Source organism: Lathamus discolor, chromosome 2, assembly GCF_037157495.1.
Source record: "Lathamus discolor isolate bLatDis1 chromosome 2, bLatDis1.hap1, whole genome shotgun sequence".
NCBI classification, from domain to species: domain Eukaryota; kingdom Metazoa; phylum Chordata; class Aves; order Psittaciformes; family Psittacidae; genus Lathamus; species Lathamus discolor.
The window spans coordinates 27,306,334-27,330,137 of NC_088885.1; the positions used below are offsets into that span (position 1 = coordinate 27,306,334).

The 23,804-nt window shown below is 38.4% G+C and overlaps 1 protein-coding gene across 5 annotated transcripts in view; it reads right to left on the minus strand.

Annotated features, from left to right (window-relative positions):
• The window catches only part of THSD7A (thrombospondin type 1 domain containing 7A), a 233,163-nt gene that overhangs the window by 19,338 nt on the left and 190,021 nt on the right, over positions 1-23,804 (minus strand). For all 5 annotated transcript variants that reach the window (XR_010609876.1, XM_065666221.1, XM_065666220.1 and 2 more), the window contains exons 16-20: positions 12,052-12,230; positions 7,702-7,835; positions 6,053-6,206; positions 5,063-5,204; positions 4,476-4,591 (exon numbers count right to left, since the gene is read on the minus strand). Coding sequence is in view for 4 of the 5 variants with exons in the window: in XM_065666221.1 (XP_065522293.1) it covers positions 4,476-4,591; positions 5,063-5,204; positions 6,053-6,206; positions 7,702-7,835; positions 12,052-12,230 (725 nt within the window). In the remaining variant the exon portion in view is untranslated. The remainder of the gene's footprint in view (positions 1-4,475; positions 4,592-5,062; positions 5,205-6,052; positions 6,207-7,701; positions 7,836-12,051; positions 12,231-23,804) is intronic.

Sequence of the window (23,804 nt, forward strand, 5' to 3'; positions counted from 1 at the left end):
CCCTACCTGTAGCTGTGCCTGAAATGCTTTCCAAAATCAGAATTCCGAAACATTCTTAAAGTAACAGCTGCAAATGCTGGAGCAATATGAGAGAAGGGTCACACAGAAAATAGCCAGACTTGCATGTTTCCCAAAAATACACTTCATACTGAGCATTCCTCTTGGCAGGAGTCAGCCTAACACTAACAAATGATGAAACACCCACAGGGAAGGAAAAGTATTTATGGCCACGCTTGGAGACAGTACAGTGGTTAAATGGTCCTTTGGTCTTATCCTGTAAAGCCATTTATATGTTCTTATAAAATCCTGTGGTCCAGATTTTCCCCACCCAGGGAAGGAAAGAGATATTATCACTAACACACATACTAATATATGATGCAAGATGGAACACAACTGATGGCAAAAATATTAGCATGAAAACAATAATCCCTGTAGCCTGCACAGTTTCAGAATGAGTTAAAATGATAGGTTGATTATAGTGTGCATGACATAAAATGTGAAAGAAAATCAATCCTGACAACATGAAGAGCTTCCCAGCATAAAAGACTGTTCTTCACTGGCCCTCACCAGTGGACCTTGATCATCACTGAGGCCTTTCGGAATCCCAGGAGGCTATGGACATCTTTTAGTAAATAAAGCCCTCACATAGTTGAAAAAACGAAGTCAAACTAGACATTTCAAAACCTATTAATTTTAATGACTGGAAAGGTTAATGACATAAAACCAGCAGTTCAGACTTTAAAAAGGAAATAAAAACACTACTTCCCAGTAAATGGAAGCATAGAGCAATAATTAGGCACAACATTAACATGTCCTCCATAAATAAACTACAAGTACTGGAAATGTCTAACCCCGATAGACTCACCAAATGTTAAATTTGCATTTGCAGTACCATTTATTGAGACAAATGAGGTCTTGGACCTCTGTTCTGTTTTACACATCAAAGAATGAGTTCTTGGCTTTTTTCTGTGGTACAGGATAACAATTATGCAGCTATTGCACATAGGCAAAGCATGAAACCTTTGCATAATCTGGAATTTGGCTAATTGGGTAAACTAGAGAACTGTGTTTGAAGTCTATATTTGGGTCAAATCTTCTGAGCAAATGCTTTAAAGCCAATTACAGAAACATGACTACTCTCAAGACTGGCTTTCTTCAGCTGGACTTTGGTATCTAGAGAAGGAAAAGCCCAAGAGAGATATAAAAGTGAAGGGGTGAAAGCTGAAGGCCAGCTTACCCACAGTGATCTGGCATTTGCATGCTTTAGATACTGAAGTGCTGCTGAAATAGACTGGGGAAACGACTGTTAGGCTGCCAATATTCTCACATATCCTTTTCTCATCCTTCTTCCTTGATGAACCACTATTCATCATGAAGAACATAGAAAACATTTGGAAAAGTGTTCAGTAGTTGCCTTAAGCATCTGTTCTGGAAGAGTCTCTGTTCTGGATGAGTTGTGGTTTCTGGTTCAAGAATGGCAAGTACTGGAGGAGTTATATCAAAAGCTAGATGAGCGCCCTGTACTGGTCACACATGCCAGGGGCAGCAGGCTGCCAGGCCAGCATGCTCTGCCAATCCTGTGATCCACAAAATGTATCTGTATTTGTTTATAGGAATGTTTGGCACTGCAGCTTAACCTCTGCTGGAGGCTAATCATGTAATCTGACAAGTGGACTATTTGCCATTGGAACAGAAAAGTTTGCCTCATAATGCAGACAAAACTGCTGGTTTCTAGGCTTTTCTCATCCTTAATTAAAGATAAATGCATAAAAATAAGCCCATAAATGTGAATATAAGGAACAGCTTGCTTTAGGTGATATGATTTTCAAATACTCAAGGAAAAAAAAGCCAAGTTCTTGTGATGCGCTAATTTTGTAGAGTTAGAGACCAAGTAATCCAGTATTACTGTGTCTTGAGAGTTTGAAGGGAACTATGTTAACATAACGAGGACTTGGAAATAAGCTCTAGAAACTGATTCATCCTGGCAGTAATCAGGATGACTGGCTAGCTTCTTTAGCTGATTGACTGAAACAAACACAAGATCATATGGGCGTATTAGGAAACCAGAACACAGGGCTTGGAAGAAATGTATTTAACTATGCTGATGCTCACGCCTGGAGATGGGGATAGTCAAAACACAGCATGAAGGGTTGGGTTTGGATTTTTTTTTAATTTTTGGCTTTTATTATTTTCTTGAACCACATATTGCATAGGAATGCAAATATTGCAATCGGGCATCTTAATTTCTTAGGGATCAGGACAGGTTTAGCTATTCTGATCTCTCTTCTTTGCATACAATAGTAAGAACCATAGTTCTGTAAATGCAACTACATATACATTTAACAAAACTTTTGTTTTATTCACACATCTCTGATAAAATTTTATGACAACCCAATGGATATTCCATTAGCTAAGTTATTACAAAATTATTTCATCTTTCTCTTTGCATCAACTTTTCTAACCACATGCACCTTATTTTGAAATTCCCTTAATCTTTCTGCACTACCCTTATAATGTAAAAGACAGTAAAAAAACAAATCAAACCAAACACCATGAGGGATTATCTGTGATTAAATTAGGAAGAAACAAATAGTATGTATTTTGATGATTTCTTGGATACTCTCCTCTCATGACCTGGAAGCTCAGAGTTGGCTTTTACATCTTTAGGGTGAAGGGTCTGGCAAAATCTCAAGAGCCTGGTTTTCTTGCTAATCAGGTTAACAGGTTTTACTCCTCACAGTTATTGGATCAGCTTTTGACCTCATTGTACTACTTCTTAATTCAACAAATGGTCTTAACAGTATGACTAGGGAGTGGATCAGAGCTTTCTACAGGACAATGTATCTCTGTATGATCCAGCAAATAAAAGCAGCAAATAAGACACTATCACAGTGGTTGATGATAAAGCCTGTACCCCACTTCAGTGACATTTGTTAGCCACTCATTTACAGCAAGTAGCTTTTGAGATATTATTTTGTTGCCCTAATTATTTCTCTGAGTAATAAACTTTTATTTCTTAAAAGCAGGAAAGGTCCAAAGGTTTTCTTCAGTGAGATTTCAACGTACAATGTAATAATTTGTTCTAAATGCTGTTCAAAATCTTTGGTAATAACACAAATAATTTCTTGGCTTTATGGTAAAAGAAGTTTTTCCCCCTTAAAATTAAATAAAGCATATTTTTTTCTATTGAAATATTCATGTGGATGGATGTTTTAAATCATGTCTTGGTACGAATTAATCCATGTTGCAGTCTCTTACAAATAACCCGAGAGCCCCCTTTTTTTTTCTTTTAACGCATTAAGGCATTAACAGAATGCGTTAATGCATTCATTCCCCTATTAACTTCAGGGAAGCCTGCTGGTAGGTAGCCAGATCCTGAGTTTTTTCCTGAGATATAAATGATCAAGTTATGAGACTTGCTGCTAAACCCAAAAGCCATGTGTGAAGGAGGACCTTGGGACAAAAGGTGCCTGTCTTTGCTAAGGACTTGTGTATTCAGGAGTCCAGGATAACAGAGGGGATTGGAGTCAGACAGGTAGGCCAGATAGACCATTACAAAACTGTAGTCTGAAGTACGTGATGAGTTCCTGACTCCCTCCACTTGTCCTGAAACCAGGACAAGCAGCTACTAGCCAGGAAAGCTCAACGAAAAGGTGTGTTGGTACCAAAGCTGCTGTGGAGCTCACTCAGGCTTAGTCCCCCACTGCAAGTGATTTTATTTCTGTTGTCAAGATGGCAAGAGAATGGAAGCCGAAATGAGATCAGTTTCTTTCCATCAGAAACACATGTGGGATTGCCTTTAACATAGCACTTGTATTGTCTTCCCATTTTCCTTCATATTACTGACTCCATGTAACTAAAAACATGAGGATCAACATGCAGAGTGTCAGAAAACCAGAGCTGTCAAATCTTAAATTAGTTTAAACATTTGCCAAATGGCTCCTTCAAAATTTAAGGGCCCCTGGCTAATAGTTCCCCATATATGTTCCTATTTAATATTGCATTCATGCTGCACATTTTTTCATAACAGCTTGGGTATCTTTTGCATTGCACAGCTGGATAGAGGAAGTTAGCATTCAGCCCTGCTGCAGAATGGCACAGGAGAAATATTTTCCAACACATTGAGTAAATGATTGATACTGGCAGCTGTCCAAGGTTCCATGCAGAAATTGTATGAAATTAGAATGATTAGTGTTCTGATTAAGATTTATTAACTTTATTCTACTTTATTAATTATTGTGTCTTTTCCTTCAGGACATAATAATTAGCATATGTTCATGGAGGCACTTAGAAGTAACCAAAGGAAATTGTATAAAAATCCCTGTTGATGGCACAGTTCATTTCAGAGGTACTTAACAACCCATGAATAGTGTTGCAAAACATCTGGCAAAGATGGGTTACATGCCGTATAGCCCAGATGGCTCGACATTAATTAGCACCATTAAAAGGGAGCTTACTCACAGGTACCCACTCACCTCTTCACAGTACTTTAGGTCAACTGATTTGCCATCACTGCGAACACAATCGAGCATCCGTGTTTTGATACCATTACCACACACAGCCTTCTCACTGAGCTGACATGTGCTCCAGTCTGGAAATAAGGAATTCATTAGCACAGCAGACATCTTAGATAAAACTCATAATGATCCAGTCTCCTACCTAATTCTAATTCTGATGGCCTAAAATAATCATCACAAGCAACTTTCACAAACTTGAAAGCTCATGGAGCCCAGCTGCTACACATTTTTCGAAACATCCACTTCTACTACAAATAGTGGCATGATACCTTCCTAAAAAGTTTGTAGTTGATTTCATCTGCATGGAATTTCAGCAAATCACAAAATTACAGGAGAAATAAATTTCCTGGACATGCATGCACACTCCACTTAAGTTGCAAAGCCACAGTAATATTTTCTCTGGATCAAATAGCCTGAATCACTTTTCAGTATAAGCTCCACAGCTCCCTCCAGATAATAACAGAAAGCTAAAAAATCTGTCCTGCAAGGTGAATGGAAGTAAGCCATAGTCCCTGGCTGTCACTAAAGCATAACACCATAAATACCTGTCACATTGTAGTCATAGTGGTAGCAGTTTTTGTTCAAAGTGCAGACTTCTGTCTCGGTGGCAGCAGGACAAGACTTTCCATCATTTGGTTGTCTCAGGGATTCAGCTGACCTTTCACGAACACTACTTCCATTGCATGGCTTGAAAAGGAGGTTGGAAATAGCTTAGATATTTTGGCCCCCTAAAAACTTTCCATGCAACATTATAGCTGCCTTTTAAGTAATCAGTTTACAAAACACAAACATAAAATAGTGGGCTCATGCTGTTGTGTAAAAGAAACTGTTTCCTTGTTATTTCAGAGAGAATTTAGTCTGCACTTTCACCTTGGTACCACCCAGGGTGGAATATCCTCTAACTGGTAACCCCTTGGTACTTCTGTAAGTAGTTCATATTTCAGTACTAGTGCTTTGGAACCATTTCACTCATAAACTAGATATTGTGATGCTCACTTTCCAAATGCTATAACATAGTGCATTGGAGCCCGAATACTGAGAGGTCTGAAACAATTTTTATGTTTGGTTTGCAGGTTTTTCAGCACTTCTTTTTGAAATTGCTGGCAGGAAGGGGAAAGAAGATCTTTCTATGTGATCTTTCTATGTTCAGCCTATGAAAGTGATCTTTCTATGCTCAGTCTTGATCTACAGATTTTACTCAGAATAGTGCCATTTTTAGTACAGTGACTGCACTACTATGAAGTTAGGCTCAGACTCACAAGCCACTGCCAAAGCTATTCCACCACACAGAACGTACCCCACACTTAAGAATGACAACTGGGGACATTATAGGTTGTGTTTTGCAATACCTGCACTTAAGGGAAGATACTGGTACACTTTATTTGCAATCATCAATGATACTAAAGATGACAGTAAATACAGATATTTATCTATGTAATCACTACTCAATTCAGCATCTTTGCACAATACTTCATGTACACATTTTTTAAGTACCTCCTAAAGCTACAGATGTTACATTTCACTATACTGCTTACCAAAGAACATGGAGACCATGATCCCCATTCAGACATAACACAGTCCTCAGGACATGGTAGTGTGCACTTCCTAGCACCAAGCGGCATCTCTTCAGGATCACAGAGATAGTCCTCTACAGTGTCAGAAGGACCATCCGCAGTGTTGAGCATGCACCTGGAAAAAAAGAACTGCACATAAACTGCATTTGCCATAGATTATGTACAGCAACTCTGTTCCATAGTATTCTGAAACATGTTAACATTTTGTCAGCACATAACCATCATAAAGTAATTGAAGTAACAGAACTAAGTATTGATCCATGAGTATCCAAAAAAAGCTGAAGAGACAAAAATAATCCTTTTTTTTACAGTCAACAGGCATATAAAGAAATCTACAGAATGTAGACAGTCCTTGCCAGTGATTGGCTGACAGTTTCTGGACAGGTGATTTACTTGACATTAGCTTACCTCTAAACCAGAATAATGCAAACGGCTATAGTTTAGACATATTTTATGCATGCTTCAACTAATAATTTTAAATCTAGAACTACTAAAACCTTTAAAATTTTATATTATTACTATTGATCCCTAATCTACATGGAAGCTTTTTAACTACTATTATATTAAATTAGCAGATGGAGGCCCAGTTAAAATGAGAAACGAATATGCTTAGAATATGCTTAGAACAGAAGCAGAAGACGACAGTCTTCACAGTATTTCCAGTGAAGTGGCATCTGCTATTAACTTATCCCTTCCGCCTGTCAGCAGGAAGACCAACTAGTACAGGACTAGGATCATTCAAATTAAAAGGCATACATTTGTTTTCCAGAATTGCAAGACAAAAGCTCGTACCAATAGGAAGCCTTTCACACATACAGAAGTATTTGGAGTTTCTTTAATTTGACCACATTATTTTTTTAAAACTGTCATGCATTATGAAACGAAACTATTTCTTGAAACACTCTGTTCTAAGGTAGACCCAAGTGATACAGCAGGAGCATACAGATTTAGTACTTTAATGGCATTATGTGATAATAAATAAAAAGTTCAATGGTTTTAGTCCCAAAGGGCTGAAACACCTTTTTTCTTTATCTTTGATGGTTAAAGCCTATTTTTCAACATAAACACTGATGAATTTTGACTTTTCATACTGGAGGGTTTTTAAAGAATATTCTTATGGGAATCTCTTTACATGCTACTGTGTGAGACCAGTTATGTATAGTGTTTCTAACCTTGTTCAAGCAAGGATTAAGACTTCAACCTTCTTGAAGTAAAAGGTTACACTGAGAAAACAAGTGTCATTGTGAACAAAATCGTGTACATAAGTGTGCCAGTTTATAAGCACTTGTGGCGGGGAAAAGAGAGCATTTAGCAGTTCACTGTGTGAACAGTTCTCATTTTTGACCTTCAAACTAAATTCACATTATGGTTTATTATTGAGATTTATAAATTGTGTATCATTTTGCAGATGGCCATTAAACAAAACAAACCCCAACCAACCCAAACTTCATGTACTGCTTTACTTGCTCTTGTACAATATCATGTGAGATAAATTAATTTTAATTAATTCATTTGATTTCAGCTCTAGGATGAAGAGCAAGCATAGAAGATGCTTAGATCAGGTTCAGTAAACATTTTCCTAAAGTGAAGGAGGAATAGTACTGTTTTACCTGACTTTCCTTGTTTGAACACCTTCTCCACAGTTCTCTTTTAAGTCCACATTGGTCACCTTGCAGACGCTCCAGGGCTCAGTAACCCATACGTACTGGCTGCAGTCACTATGGCAGGGAACTACCTCGTATACCTGAAGACCACATTGTGAGTCAGTTTTGTTGCACACAAGCAAGATAAACATGCAACAGTGATCATACAAAAAAGGGTTAATGCTCTTTCTTGGTAAGAGTAACAAATGTAAACTTGCTGACTGAGGAGCTGTAGTAATAATAAAGATAAATGGCTGATAGAAAACTACAGAAATAACAACATTCAGAACCTAGGCATCTAATGACAGATGCCCTGTCTTTCTCCGCCCCCAAACCCATGCTATGCCATTTCCACACAACTAACATAAAATCTGTAACTAGGCTAGCTCATGAGTACACCTTTTAGAAAAATTATGCTAAAACTCTGTCAAAACTTTATTTCTATCTTTCACATCTATCTTCAACTGTTCCATCCCACTGTCATTAATTGTGGGGGTTTTATATTTCTGAAGAGATGTGAGCACAAGGTTAGGTATACCAATACAGGTTCACTTTATTTTTCATTACAGATACATAAAATCGCTGTAATATATTTGCATACCAGCACTGGTATTATGTTTAGATTTGAATAAAAAATTGAAATAATATGTCATATAGCAATTTATACAGTGTTCCATATATCTTCTCAACCATACATTACAAGAAAAGAACAGAATGAAAACATTGAAGCATAATCCAGAAGCATATGTTAAGGTTATCTCTCTATTTTAAGAAACTCTTACCTGAGCCTGATGAACATTTTTTCATGAAGCCAAAAGAAAAAGCAAAGATAAAAAGAAAGAATGATTAGAGTGAAACATAAGTATTTAAATTGCATTAATTTTACTTTTATTCAAATAATACGTTACGAATTCTGCCAAGCAAAAGGCATCCTACTTTTCCTCTTCGATCTCCCTTGCTGTCACATGGCATTTTTGCAAGTTTGCTTTTGGAAGAAAATAAAACTTTATAAATGACAGCTGGTGGGAAGAGACTGTGAACTTGCCATCCTCTTTTTCAGTCCTTAACACACAATAAAACTTCTTTCTCTTTTTGCCTGTAATGAGCATCAACTCTTCACACAGTAGGGAATGCAGTTTCCCTAAGACAAGAGAAAATCCTCCATGGCTTTGAAGGATACTAGAATTCTCGATTAACTGATATTGTTCTGGCAGCATTAAGCACAATAGATTCATGGGAATAAGTGGAACTGACACTACTCATCCTTCAAAAGTTCCTAAGTCCTTTACTGAGTAGCTTAATTATGCATAAATTACTTAAAGCCCATTGCCTCAAGATTATCTTATACCAGCTAACTTCACATATTCTGGGTATCAACAAGTCAGCACAACTAAAATTTCTAAACCATCTAAGACTTTGTCTTAAACAAGTCCTTCATTTCTTCTCAGCAACACTGCTTGGGTAGAAAGAGGCTGGCTGATGGTTTGACAGTTTATCAGTTAACCTGCAACAAAATACCACCAGTCACACACAGACACAAAAATAATGCCTTGCACAATAAATGTGTAGAGAGACTGATGTATCAGTACGCAGCTGATCAGCCCATGCATAAGAAAATGAACGCAGTCAGCATATTGGGCCCTTCTTCGAACTATATAAGCATTAACCGAGACACAAAGATGGGTGGTGTAAATGCATGTTAAAGAAGGCACTGGACTCCACACAATTTGTAGCCATGTGGAAACTATCTGGAATTTCCAAAATGAGAATAAGGGAGCTCTAATTTAGGAAAATATATTTCTCACCCTGGTTGGCATACAAAGAAATACATAAACTCCTCATACACCTTTCCAGTAACATAAAAATTTGGCATTTTGACAGAAAGACAAAGGAGAACTTTGTATCTCATTGCATGTGTTTAATGGTACGCTTCTGTCCTTACTGGCATTTTTGTAACAGTGACTGCAAGCCACAGCAGTTGGGTGGTGAAAGGACTGCATACCCACCTGCTGGATAAGGGGGCAAATAATGCCTGGTGCCAATGAAGAAATGGGTGTCCATATTTTCTCTAACAGTCTCAGATTAGCCTCTTCATTTTAAGTCCTCTGAAGGTCATTGGCATGATTTTATAATAAACCTGACACCATTATTATTGTAATTATGAAGACTTTCAGCCTAGTGAAGTGAGTATTAAGCAAGTTTCATTCAGCTGGACTGTGGTTTGGGAATCACACTGGCGCGCATGGCCCAGGAGAAAAGATGCTCAATGAGACAACATCCAGCATTCACTGTGTTCAGCCCCTCTCCAAAATACAGTCATACATGTCAGCCCTGACAGAAATAGAGCAACATGCTCTTAAAACTTGACAAATGCCTTAAGCACTTTATTTCAATGTTTCACTAGCCTTGCCATTAGAAAGTTTTCCCAAAGCTTTACCCGAATCTGCTTGCAGCAGTCTAAGCATACTGCTTTTTATCCTATCCACATTAGCCATGGAAAATGGATTATTTCCTCCTCCTTTGCAATAGCCTTTTATGTACACACTAGCAGACTGCCAGCATCCTCCCTCTGAACTTCTCCTGAATGGGCTAGCCAACACTTTGCAGTTTTTCCTCAGAGTTCAGAATTCCTAGATTTCATTTTACAGTATAGCCCCTATGTATATCATCTTCCACATACTCGAGGGCACCAAAGACTCAGCCTAACCATTTGTGCCTTGTATGTATGCATAAATCACATTTAATAATTGAAATAAATATTCTGAAGAGTCAGTAGTTTTCCAGCTGAATGAGTGGTGGATCACATTTAGATTAAATAATTAACTCAAAATTAGAGTGTATTCCCCTGCATGCTTCTGAATTGAGAATAAATGTATTTAGAAATGAAAAATACAGCCTCTATATTCTTTGACATTCCTATCTTATCTGCAGGGCTCCCTTTCCATGAAAGTACTAAATTTCAATTTTATTTTTACAATAATTACATTTTGAATTACCTATTATCATTTGGCAAGTACCATGTAACATAGCAACAAATCAAATTCCAGTCAAAGTACCAGTAGAGGGCAATAGTGTTGCATACAAGTGGCTAACAGACCTCTAGCAAAATCACCTTTGATGCAGAAAAATATAAGCTTATTATGTACTACATGCATAACAGCGAAGGAAAAAGACTTCTGTAGACTATAATTTGCTCCTATTGAAACACATACCTCCTAATTTAAAGCATATTTACACGCTGACTCAAATCCAGCAACCCTTATTCTAGTTTGTATTTTGTTAAAGTAGATCACAAACTTAGTTTATTAGCTACAGTTTAATACTTATTATTTTCTAAATTAGAACTAATTACATTCCCTAAAGTAGAAAATCAGATCAACAAGCAATTTCACTCTCTGCTAGCAAAATGTCAATAGGATAATACTAAGTACATGCATTTTTATTCAAATGTAAATTGACAGCACATTTTTATTCAATCTTTGAATATTTACAGAGAAGACTGTGTGGCTGTTTAACATGCCTCTGCAGACTAAATTAAATTCAACAGTAATATGAATATAAATCAAATCTGACGAGCATAAGTCAACTGACAAGGACGGTTTTTCTTTCTAAAACTCTCAACCAAATTTCAGGGGGTTGACTTGGACTAGTGCTAAACTTGGTCCCAAAGATTAATTGCTAATTAGTGGTCAAAGCACTCCAAATGTGCTCTTGGATCACATTTTCTGGCTTAGTTTCACTTGAAGAGGATCCAGACTATGCAGCCAGACTACTCCAAAAAAAATCAAGTGTGGTTAGTGGGAGAACTGTGATTTTCACTTCAGAAGTGAATCCCTGACTGGAACTGCAGTGCCACAGGAAGTGTACCTGGAAGGTCAAACTTCAACCTGAACCCATTAAGGGACACTGGGATGGTGCTGTGTGAGTGCCTGAGAAGTCTTCATTTACTTTGTAATCTAAAATGGTTAGGGAACAACACCAAGCATGTTACCAGTTTGAGAATCTCTATTGAGACATTTTACCCATTGTGAGAGAAGATATTAAGAAACAAACGTGGTCTTCACAATCTGCATATAAGAATGCTTTATTGTTTCCAATCTGCAGTTCAGAAAACATGGTAAATTCTTGCAGATGAGAAGTAATGAAGGCAGATCCTTTGCTGACTTAGGAAATCTAAACCCACATATACTCCTCTTTCTACCAGCATCTGCCCCTTTGTGTTGCATAGTTTTTCTAAATCAACAAATAATACAGCTGAAAGAATGATCTGAGGTACAGAAAAAGTTGTATAAATAATGTAAATATAAATCAAATTACCTGATTGACATGATCTAGCTTTGGACAGGGTCTTCCACCATTGTAGGGTTTTTCACGGAGCCATTTAGACCGAACCTTTACCCCACTCCCACAGGATTTACTACAGCGAGACCAGTTAGACCACTCACTGAGCTTGCAGTCTGAGGGACATGGAATAATACAGGCTTCCTCAATATAACCTGTGTGAATGGAAAAGAAAGGGCAATCTTAGCATGTCATCTTGCCACTTCTCCCTGAAGCCCTAGCCTACTTCATTTAGATTGTCCAAAGTTTGACTCGACAGACCTGTGTGAATAGAGAGATTTCTTCATCATTAGGGCTAAATTAAATTCTGCAGAAAACTGACACACATATCTGGAGACTGTGTTAGAGTAGCAGCTGAGCATCCTCACTGCTATCTGATTAGGATTCACACCAGATTTCAGGATTGTAACTTTCTGACAGCTACAGTGTAATTGACACTAACCATTTCTTGGCTGCACCATTCTTGCGCTGTAAAACAATTATTTTTTTTTTTTTAGAAAAAAATATTAAAAGATTGTCCATAATTATATGAAGTAATTCAATTGCTCTTTACATCAAAAATTCAACTGAATCGAAAGATATGCAACTTACCAGCCTGGAACAAGGGAACTTAACACCTTGTGACCTTTCTAAGGCTAGAGAGTGGCTTGCCACATTAATGATCTGCCGATTAACAACCATCTGCCCGCAGTAGCACACTGAATAATTGCACTGAATGGAAAAGCAGATGTTTGATTTGGATAAGTCATTGGTCCTGAGAGGTTGGCAAGGGGTATGACATGGTCTGCAGGGAGTAACATGAGGCCTCAATTCACTGAATAAGTGAAAATGTCTTTCTTTCAAAAGCAACATATACCATAGCTCTACAATATGTGTCACTTATGCCAATATTTACAGCAGAAGCTATAAAAAGCTTTCTCAACTAGAAAGCTGGCCTTTACTGCATTTTTACTACAAGTATACCCAAACTTATATGAACTCTCCTCTCCCCTTTCCTTATGCAACATATTTACTGTTGGCAAATGTTCAATGAAAGATGAAAGAAACCTCATTGCATTAACTTCATTTAAAAGTATATTAAAATATTTGATGAGCACAGCTGCAAAATTAACACGTACTTCAGTAAGATCATTCTCAAATGACTGGCATAGTTTGCTAGGCGCGGTTTCAAATGTTTCTCACGTATCTTGAATATTTTTTAGTTTGAAAGCGATCATTGTCATTTTAATCAGAGCTGATGTTGGCAGCCTTATGTTTTTAATGTATACTTCTAAGTAAAGCTATCCTGTCTCTTTTAAAAGCAACCAGTACAAAACTATCACAAGTTGTGTAAAGAATCAAAACAGTTAAAAGATTTCAACTCTATATTATCTATTTCTAGTTGCTTCCATTAATTTGTTTTAGATATAAATAACAGAAGGTTGGGTTTTTTTTAAACATACAGTAACATTCAGAATATTTTATTGTCAGGTTCAGGTGATGATTTTATCCTTTACAGCTTTCCTTTGTTTGGAAGTGTTAAATAGTTAAATAAATACACAGAGTACTTTCTGAATTTGAGCAGTGTGAAACTATTGTTCACCAAACGTATCTTCCTTAAAATTCCTAGAATGTTATTAACTTGAATTACGAGCATGTTTATTAAATATCTCTCTACATTTGATTGATCAATTCAGTGATACTGTATGAAATGTACACTGTGTTAGACAAAATATATTTTCTGAAGATCGTATCACTGTATATCAGAGGTGGTGACATGGATTGCCCTGCAGCAGTAAATGAAAAATTGATTACATTTCACCTTACCTGGTATCTCTGGGTGAGTCTCAGAAATCCAATGCACCCTATCTCAGAGCCCCATCCTACGATGAACTTTGCATAAATACCAAACTCTGTATCTTCCCCAGAAATCAGTTTTTAACAAGCCTTCCTAGGTGCTATACAAAAACATATACCCATACAATCAAGAAACTCCCGAAGGAAAATGGACAAAAGAAAAAGTTAAAAGAAACAACTCCCTCCAAGGAATAAGTGTTTAGTGATATTTATTGTTTGACAGAACAAAGTAAAGGTTTTATAGCTCTATGAATTTTCTTGAGATTCTGAAATGCTGCCTTTACTTTCAATAGAACTTCTAAGTTTTTGGTTTGGTTTTTTTTTTTTTTTTTTTGTTTTGGGGTTGTTTTTTGTTTTATTTTGTTGTGGTTTTTTTTTTTTTTTTTCCTGGAGAAACCTTTCCTATAATTACATTTTCTTTCTTTTTTACACTTTTGTTAGTTTTTTTTTTTTTTACAATTTTATACCATTTCTTTCTTTCAATTACACAAGTATGCCATTTAGCATTTGTTAAACTTCTGCCTCTGTAATTAATTCTGGAAGAAACAAATGCAAGTTTTCAAAAATATATGGCATGGGGGTTTGGACCTAAATGATCTTTAAGGTCCCTTCTGGTCCCTTCTAACCCAAACCATTCTTTTCTATGATGGAATTAACAAAAAATAAACCACTCGCTGCAAATGACTTGTTCCACCCCATCTACTACCCATCTAAGGGTATTTTTCAGAAAAAGCTTCTCTGAAGCACGTCATCAGATGCCTTTCTGTGTGTATGTCAACATATCTTTTAGAGTGACTAAGGATGATAATCTCCAGAAGTTTATTTCCATCACCCCTCAAACCTAAGAAAGGTGATGTTCAGGAATTGTGAAAAGTTTATACTCTTTGGTTTTGGTTGTTTTTGTTAAATTCCAGGTGCTTGTGTTTGTAAACCTTGTCCATGTATTTTTTCAGCTCCTATCAGCTGAACTTCACAAGGCTGTGAAACGGGCAGCTGTATACTATGAGCAAGAACATGGCTATGCATTAAGGATTACTGAACCACAATTTAACAAATGGCTTTGAAACACTAGGAGTATGAACTAAACTACTCATTGAAAAGGAAAGGTTTATTATCCCATTGCTAATTGCTTATAAAATCTGGACTCTAGAACAAAGTAATTAACAGATGTGACGGATAATTTATAATGAAGTATTTTAAGGGACTTCACACTTTGTCTAATGACAAAGCATGTTAAGTAGATGGATACAAGGTTTTCCCCCCACAAACTGTACCTGCAATTTGCAAGAACAGAATGACTATCAAGTTGAAGGGTGCAGATATAAAGAACATCTTAGAAAGCGCTTACATGAACTCTTTTGTCCTTAGGACTGAGAGAGTTATGATCCTGCTCTCATGACATGACTATGTCATGCTATGTTTCCAGGAAAAAAACTGCGATGTCAGAATGGTTTATGTTCTTTAACATGGCTTTGCTTGGTTTTGTTTGCTTGTTTGGTTGGTTGGGTTTGTTGTTTTGCTTTTTGTTTTTGTTTGTTTGTTGTTTTTTTTTTTCTCAAGAAAATATAAAGTTCTTGGATCTCATCTTCCAAGACAAAGAAATGTACAAATATTTGCATTTCACGTATAGCAGAATATTATGTATGTGTTTCTTGAGACTATTCATATTCCTGCCTAGCCATGGAAAGACAGATTGAACTCCATAAGACCTTTTTTTCCTTTTTCTTTTGTTTTTTAAGGATTACCCTTCAGAGCTCCACAACCTGTGAACAATTGTTAATGCTTAACTACCTTATCTTCTGCATCAGCAACTATGTCTCTGGTTAACTAACTACAGGTTTTTGAGTTGATGAATGTCTGCTTCATGACTGATGTCCTGCTGACAGGGTGGATACAGTGGCAGCATAATGAAGTGGCCTTCGCCAGTATTTCTGATGTAGGGCAATAGGTAGCATATTTCTAGAGAACATACAATATGACAAATATGGCTTCTTGTATATATTAGAAATAATCTTAGAGAAGATACAAGCTATGAAACAGCAAAGTATCCTAATAACAATTTGAGAACCTAAGCCTCGATCAAAATCTCCTATGGGAAATATATTTATTTTAGAATAAATGCTTGACAAAGTCTCAATTACATTTTAACACTCTTCTATTTTTTGTTTTAAATTTATATTGCTTCAGGTTACAATATTGAAAGAGGAAAAAAAAAAAGATTTAAAAACTAATCCTAATGCCAGTGGATACAGAAAGTTCTAACTGACATCTCAGATCCAATAGACTCTGTTATAACATGTAAGATTTTATATTGTACACATAAGCAATTAAATACAAAATTCCTCGATGCACATTGATACTCCTAGCAGCTGTTGTAAAAGTATTTGCTGATACGCCGATATTCCTCTCTAATCCCCTGCATAAGCCTTGTAGCCATGGAGGGCTTTGTAGAGTCAGCACAAATCAATGCATCTCATTTAATTAATGCTAAAGGGGGAAATAATCTCACACTAATAAGGCAGCAGACAAACTATCCTGGACTGACTGACTGCGCCTAAGGTCTTAACAGTAAACTGACATGAATTAAGAAGGGTAATACGACCTATATAAAAAATGCTGCATCTGTCTGCCATGCTACTGTGTTTGCCTTCACTAGACACAAACACAACCGCCACTCAGGTTATGTGGGCCATGATTCATAATTAATATATGACGGAGGAAAAGTAAATACTGAGGTTTATATAGGGTAGTCCGTAAGCATGACAGTGGCCTGCTTTTGTTCTATTTTGGTTATGAAAATTCCAAAGCACAGTTTAAAGGGACCATGATGATTCTTCCTTTCCTTTTTTTTCACAAACACGCTAAAACAGATTGCTGGTCGACACATGTCATTATCCACAGAGCTGTAGAGAGGCTAGTGATGACAGGGATAAAGCTATGAAAAACAACTGCTGGCTTTTCGAAAGGAAAAAAACCTCCCACACTTGACTATCAAGCAAACTAGACACTTTTGTATTTCTCCAGTAAAATTACCTATGTTGTACTGAAACAAAGCAGGCACCAGAGAAAGAGCAATTTATGTGCCTTTTATTAAGGAAAACAGGTAAACAACAGCTCAGTTGCTACTTTTAGCTGATATTACCACATCTGCTGCCAGCTGCCAGCTGTTAGCTCCTGCCCACACTTAGCAGAACTGGTATGGTGGAAAAATACCAGCGGCAAATTTTTTCCAATGGCAGCTGAATGCTGCTATCTCTTTAATTGACAAATTTAGCTCAAATTGGAAACAAAATATTTTGAAAAGAAACATCAAAATATTAGGCATTTATAATACTAAAAAAAAACCCCAAACCAACCCACATATAAAAAGAAAATACAAAAAAAACCCACCTTGTCCTCTTGCAGCTGAAACTTACACCTATTTGCAGATGTTGGGACATTTTTTGATGCATTACATCATTACATTACATTAGAAAGCTAAGGACAGTCTTCAGAAGGACTCTGCCTTCTGCTTCTCCAGCATTCTCTCCTAGGAGTAACAGCAGATTTATTTAGCCATATTTTGCCTTTCCTTTTTTGTTACGTTCACACCTGCCTTTTTGAGAAACTTGTTTGTACTTGGGACTTTAAAACTGCACCCAAAATTTTAAAGATTATTGCAGGAATCCTCTTATGGCTCTACTAATTTAGGGCCTTCCTTATGTCACACCCTTCCTTTAGCTCCTAGGTGTCTGTGAAACTGTTAGTTAACTGTTCTCAAATCTTTTGAAAATGAGATGTGCCAAGTAATAAAAATAAGCTCTAAAGTATTTACTCTTGCGCTCCTGTTTGCATTTCTTTCCAGAGTAAATAAATTGAATTGTGATTTTCAGCACACAACATTTCATAAAACAAACAGCTTATGATTTTTTTTGCCACTGCACAGCAGGTCTGTCTTCTGATTACTTCCACTGAAAACAGTGTGACTTGCAATACTGACCTGTTTGTGAGACCATAAATTTACTTAGCAATATTTACAAAAAACTTTTGACAGTCTCACAACATGAACTTCTGGTTGTGTTTTAGTATACCACACAAAATATCCCATGATATATTAGTAACATCAGTGTGGGTGTAGTTTGCCACTCTTGCTAGATTTAGAGGATGTTGTCACAGGCGAAGAAGTACCATTATCCCCATTTTCCACCTCATGATTTCAAAGTGTCAGGAGATGACAAAAGTTCAAGTAAAAGTTGGACATTGCACAGTAAACATCTCCCCTTCAATAACAGTCTTGATTTCTCTCCCAGTCCTCCGGCTCTCCTAGCCAATTTGCCAAATCATAAAAACTGTGATTACATACTATTCTGCTTGGAAAGAAATAACAGGCTCTCAGGAAATAGCAGTAAAACAGATTTCTGAATAAAGCAGATAACAGAGTGGGTAAACCTGACTCTCCTTTGGATCAGTTATGACATTACTGAAAAATTCAGTGCTGTAGCTTCCATAGGGAAATAATCAATTCTGTTAGAATTTACAAAAATAACCCACGCAGGCTTGAATTACGAGTCTTGTCAAGTTTAGCTTGAAAAACTAAAAACAGATTGATGAGAAGCTACAAGGCACTTTATTTCCTAGCAGGTGGTGTAACTATTGTGATACCACAGAAGTCCCTCGTTGATTTAGCATAATATAGCTTTTTATGTTTTCTCTTAAAGAAAAAAAAAAAAGCAGCACACTGAAATCTAGAAATGATGCCAAACTGAAGAACTGTCGTAGAACAAGGGCATGAAAATAACAGGAAAGACATCATAAATACCAGCAAGATATAAGATTTACCTGGCAAAACAGCAGTTTATATACATTAAGAAAAAATTAAAACAAATCAGAAGAACATAATCCGTGAATACAAAGTAGACATTCAGAAAACGGCAGTGAACATATACTGAAATTATATAGAAATGTCTGTATCATTTGTTCTAGCCCCCTTGTATCTTTTACCTTGTGAAAGTAGGCTAAACCTGGAAAAATGCTGAAAGCAGACAGTTAATCCTTAGAAATAATCTTTACTGTATTCATGTACCACACCATCAATAATAGATTTTTGTTCTGGAAGAACTACTGGAAAGGAAACCATCATTTTAGTGATGCATTTCTTAGCATCAGTTTAATTTCCTAGTATCAAAGTCAGGTTAGATACCTCATTCCCCGAACAGCTGAAATTCTTGTCAATTTAGGAAGTACAAGGAATGTAGGATTAAGTCAACGTCATTTCCAAGCTTCATCTGCCCATGCACTGCACCATGGACCAAGATAAAGGTACTCACTTCCTCAAATGGAACTGATAAGAAAACACTTGCAGATGCCTTATACTTCACTATCAAAACAGGTTAATGATACGGAGGGGATCAAAGAACCAGTCACCCTAATAAACATCATTCACAACTCCAAAAACCAAAGGGTTCAGACTTCCCAGACTACAACAAATATAGTAATGACTCACAAACAGATCCAGTTTACAAAAAGAGCTTCAAATCTTCTGTGAGAAAAATCAGATGGAACTATAGAAATAAAACCAAAAAAATGCAATGCTATACTGTATTTTTGAGAAGGTGGAGCCTGCTTGGTATTAGTAGCCTGCAAACAGTAGCCCTGGCTACAGCAGGTTTAGGAACAACATACTGTTAGTAGCTTTTCCGCTCGGTTATTATTCGTTTTGGTCACTGTTGAGTGTAGGTGACACTCACTAATAAAATCCATTCAGTGAAAAATTGCTACCATGAGAGATATAACAAGGTAAACACAGATCATTGAGAACATCCTTTTCTCCCCATTTTTTTTCCTCTTTTAGATCTCTGATTCTTGCACTGCAAAGGTTTGAAAGCAGCTATGTCCATGCTCATTCCACACAAAGAAAGAGTTCTCATCTCTTTTTCAAGGTACATCAAGGCAGCATGTTACCTACCACATACAACAACTACAGGTCGTTCTTGGACAGACAACTTCTTCCCTCCCTTCCCTGGGCTGCTGACATAACCTGACTGTCCCCATTCCTCAGGCCAACAAAAACTGACAGGCAGTAGGCCATCATTAATGCTAGCTTTCTATGCACATAATTTTTTAATAATTTTCCACTTCTCAAAGGTCACTCTGGCTCTGGACATAATACTGAAGAATTCATGTGGTCCTACAACTCTACTGAGTCCATGTCGTCCAACAACAGCTACTGAGGAGCCTTCTAACCTCCCCAGGACAACTACCCATCCCAGACAGATCTGTGCTCAGACAACTGCAGGTCATTAGAAGTAGTTGCATCTTTTGGTACTCCAAAGATGGCAAATGGTCCTCATCAGCCTAAGCAAGTGTAGCGTGTTCACTTATCATAGAATCATAGAATAGTTAGGGTTGGAAAGGACCTCAAGATCATCTAGTTGCAACCCCCCTGCCATAGGCAGGGACACCTCACACTAAACCATCCCACACAAGGCCTCATCCAACCTGGCCTTGAACACTGCCAGGGATGGAGCACTCACAACCTCCCTGGGCAACACATTCCAGTGTCTCACCACCCTAACAGGAAAGAATTTCCTCCTTATATCTAATCTAAACTTCCCCTGTTTAAGTTTTAACCCGTTACCCTTTGTCCTGTCACTACAGTCCCTAATGAAGAGTCCCTCCACAGCATTCCTATAGGCCCCCTTCAGATACTGGAAGGCTGCTGTGAGGTCTCCACGCAGCCTTCTCTTCTCCAGGCTGAACAGACCCAACTTTCTCAGCCTGTCTTCATACGGGAGGTGCTCCAGTCCCCTGATCATCCTCGTGGGCCTCCTCTGGACTTGTTCCAGCAGTTCCATGTCCTTTTTATGTTGAGGACACCAGAACTGCATACAATACTCCAGGTGAGGTCTCACAAGAGCAGAGTAGAGGGGCAGGATCACCTCCTTCGACCTGTTGGTCACACTCCTTTTGATGCAGCCCAGGATACCGTTGGCTTTCTGGGCTGCGAGCACACACTGCTGGCCCATGTTCATTTTCTCATCGACCAGCACCCCCAAGTCCTTCTCTGCAGGACCGCTCTGAATCTCTTCTTTGCCCAATCTGTAGCCGTGCCTGGGATTGCTCCGACCCAGGTGTAGGACCTTGCACGTGTCGTGGTTGAACTTCATAAGGTTGGCATCAGCCCACCTTACAAGTGTGTCAAGGTCCCTCTGGATGGCATCCCTTCCCTCCAGCGTATCAACTGGACCACACAGCTTGGTGTCATCAGCAAACTTGCTGAGGGCGCACTCAATCCCACTGTCCATGTCAGTGACGAAGATGTTAAACAAGACGGGTCCCAACACCGATCCCTGAGGGACACCACTCGTTACCGGTCTCCACCCGGACATTGAGCCATTGACCACAACTCTTTGTGTGCGGCCATCCAGCCAGTTCTTTATCCACCAAGTAGTCCATCCATCAAATTGATATCTCTCCAATTTAGAGAGAAGGATGTCGTGTGGGACAGTGTCAAACGCTTTGCACAAGTGCAGGTAGATGACATCAACTGCTTTACCCTTATCCATCAATTCTGTAGCCCCATCATAGAAGGCCACCAAATTGGTCAGGCAGGATTTCCCCTTAGTGAAGCCATGCTGGCTGTCACCAAGCACCTTCTTGTTTTTCATGTGCCTTAGCATGCCATCCAGGAGAATGTGCTCCAAGATTTTACCAGGCACAGAGGTGAGACTGACTGGTCTGTAATTCCCCGGGTCTTCCATTTTCCCCTTCTTGAAAATGGGGGTTATATTTCCCTTTTTCCAGTCGTCGGGAATTTCACCTGACTGCCATGATTTTTCAAATACGATGGCCAGTGGCTTAGCAACTTCATTTGCCAGCTCCTTCAGGACCCGCGGATGGATTCCATCAGGTCCCATGGACTTGTGCACGTTCAGATTTTTAAGATGGTCTTGAACCAGATCCTCTCCTACAGTGGGCCCAAGGTCTTCATTCTCACAGTCCCTGCGTCTACCTTCTAAGACCTGGGTGGTGCAGTCAGGGCCTTTGCCAGTGAAGACCGAGGCGAAGAAGTCATTCAGAACCTCAGCCTTCTCCAAATCCTGTGTAGCCAGTTCTCCCGAAAGCTTCCTCAGGGGGCCTGTGTTGTCCCTAGTCTGGTTTTTGTTTGCTACGTACCTGTAGAATCCCTTCCTGTTATCCTTAACATCCCTGGCTAGGTTTAATTCTAACTGGGCCTTAGCCTTCCTAACCTGGTCCCTAGCTTCGCAGACAACATCCCTGTACTCTACCCAGGCCGCCTGTCCTTGCTTCCATTTTTTATAAGCCTCTTTTTTCCTTTGAATTTTCCTCAGCAGCTCCTTATCCATCCAAGGAGGTCTCCTGGCCCTCCTGCTGCACTTCCTTCCAGTTGGGATGCAGCACTCCTGAGCTTGTAGCAGGTGGTCCTTGAATATCAACCAAGAGTCTTGGGCCCCCCTGCCCTCCAGGGCTATATCCCATGGAACCTTACTAAGCAGGCTCCTGAAGAGGCCAAAGTCTGCTCTTTTGAAGTCCAGGGCAGTGAGCTTGCTACACGCTCTTCTCACTGTCCTGGGGATCTCAAATTCGACCATCTCGTGATCGCTGCATCCAAGGCTGCCCTGGAGCACCACATTCTCAACGAGCCCTTCCCTGTTGGTGAGCACGAGGTCAAGCATGGCACCTCTCCTTGTCGGCTCCTCTATTACTTGCAGAAGGAAGTTGTCTTCCACACAATCGAGGAACCTCCTGGATTGCTTGTGCCGTGCAGTGCCATCGTTCCAACAGATGTCAGGGTGGTTGAAATCCCCCATGAGAACAAGGGCCTGTGAGTGCGAGGCTTTTCCTATCTGTCTGTAGAGTGCTTCATCCACAGGTTCTCCTTGATCAGGCGGCCTGTAACAGATCCCCACAGTAATGTCTCCCATAGCTGTTTTCCCTTTAACCCTGACCCACAAACTCTCTGTAAACTGCTCACCTGCCCCCAGGCAGAGTTCCGTACTCTCCAGACTATCCCTAACATAAAGGGCAACTCCCCCTCCCCGCCTGCCAGGCCTGTCTTTTCTAAAGAGCCTGTAACTTTAGACTACACAAAAGAACAAAACTAAATGTTTGTGGACCTCAAACCAGAGCAGACAACTGAGAGCAGAATTAAACATTCTCATAGCAGAGAAAGAGACTTCCTGTCCCGTGAGAGTTTAGGATTTAGATTTTTTTCATTCAGATATATGTATATAAACTTAATCTTTCAGTAGGAGCTAACTACAGCAAAATATGATGTTGAATAAAAACAAACATAGGAGAAAATTCTTCACAAAATTATTTTACAGCTTTGCTTTGCAATATTAAGCTGAATGCACACTTTTCATTGAATCACAAAGATATGCTATAGCTTGGCTAGATAAATTCAGTCTCTATCACATAATTTATTGCTCCTAAACAGGAATTAATAGTACTAATTAAAATCCCCTTAAATCATTCAATTTATTTTATTAGCTATTTTAACTTTATCCAAGTAAATAAATGAAATTTCTGTTATCTTAATTTTGCATTAGAAAGTATAATACATATACAAATTAAACTTACATTGACCTTTTAATGGCACTAAGACTAACATCCAGCTCTTCATACCAACAGCTCAGATACAATTTTGCACTGCAAGCATGAAAGCAAATGAACACAAAAACTCCAGTGATGCAAATTAGCATGCTTCTGGCTCACTGAAAATTAGAAAGTGTCAGTTTTGATCCTAGCACTATAGATGCATCCACTTTAGGAAGGAATACCGTTCCCCCCAGGAGCAATGTGAGTACAAAGAATATAAAGTCTTTAAACATCCTAGTTTTACACATGACAGAATTACACAGAGAAAGTGTTGTATGCTGTTGAACTCAGGT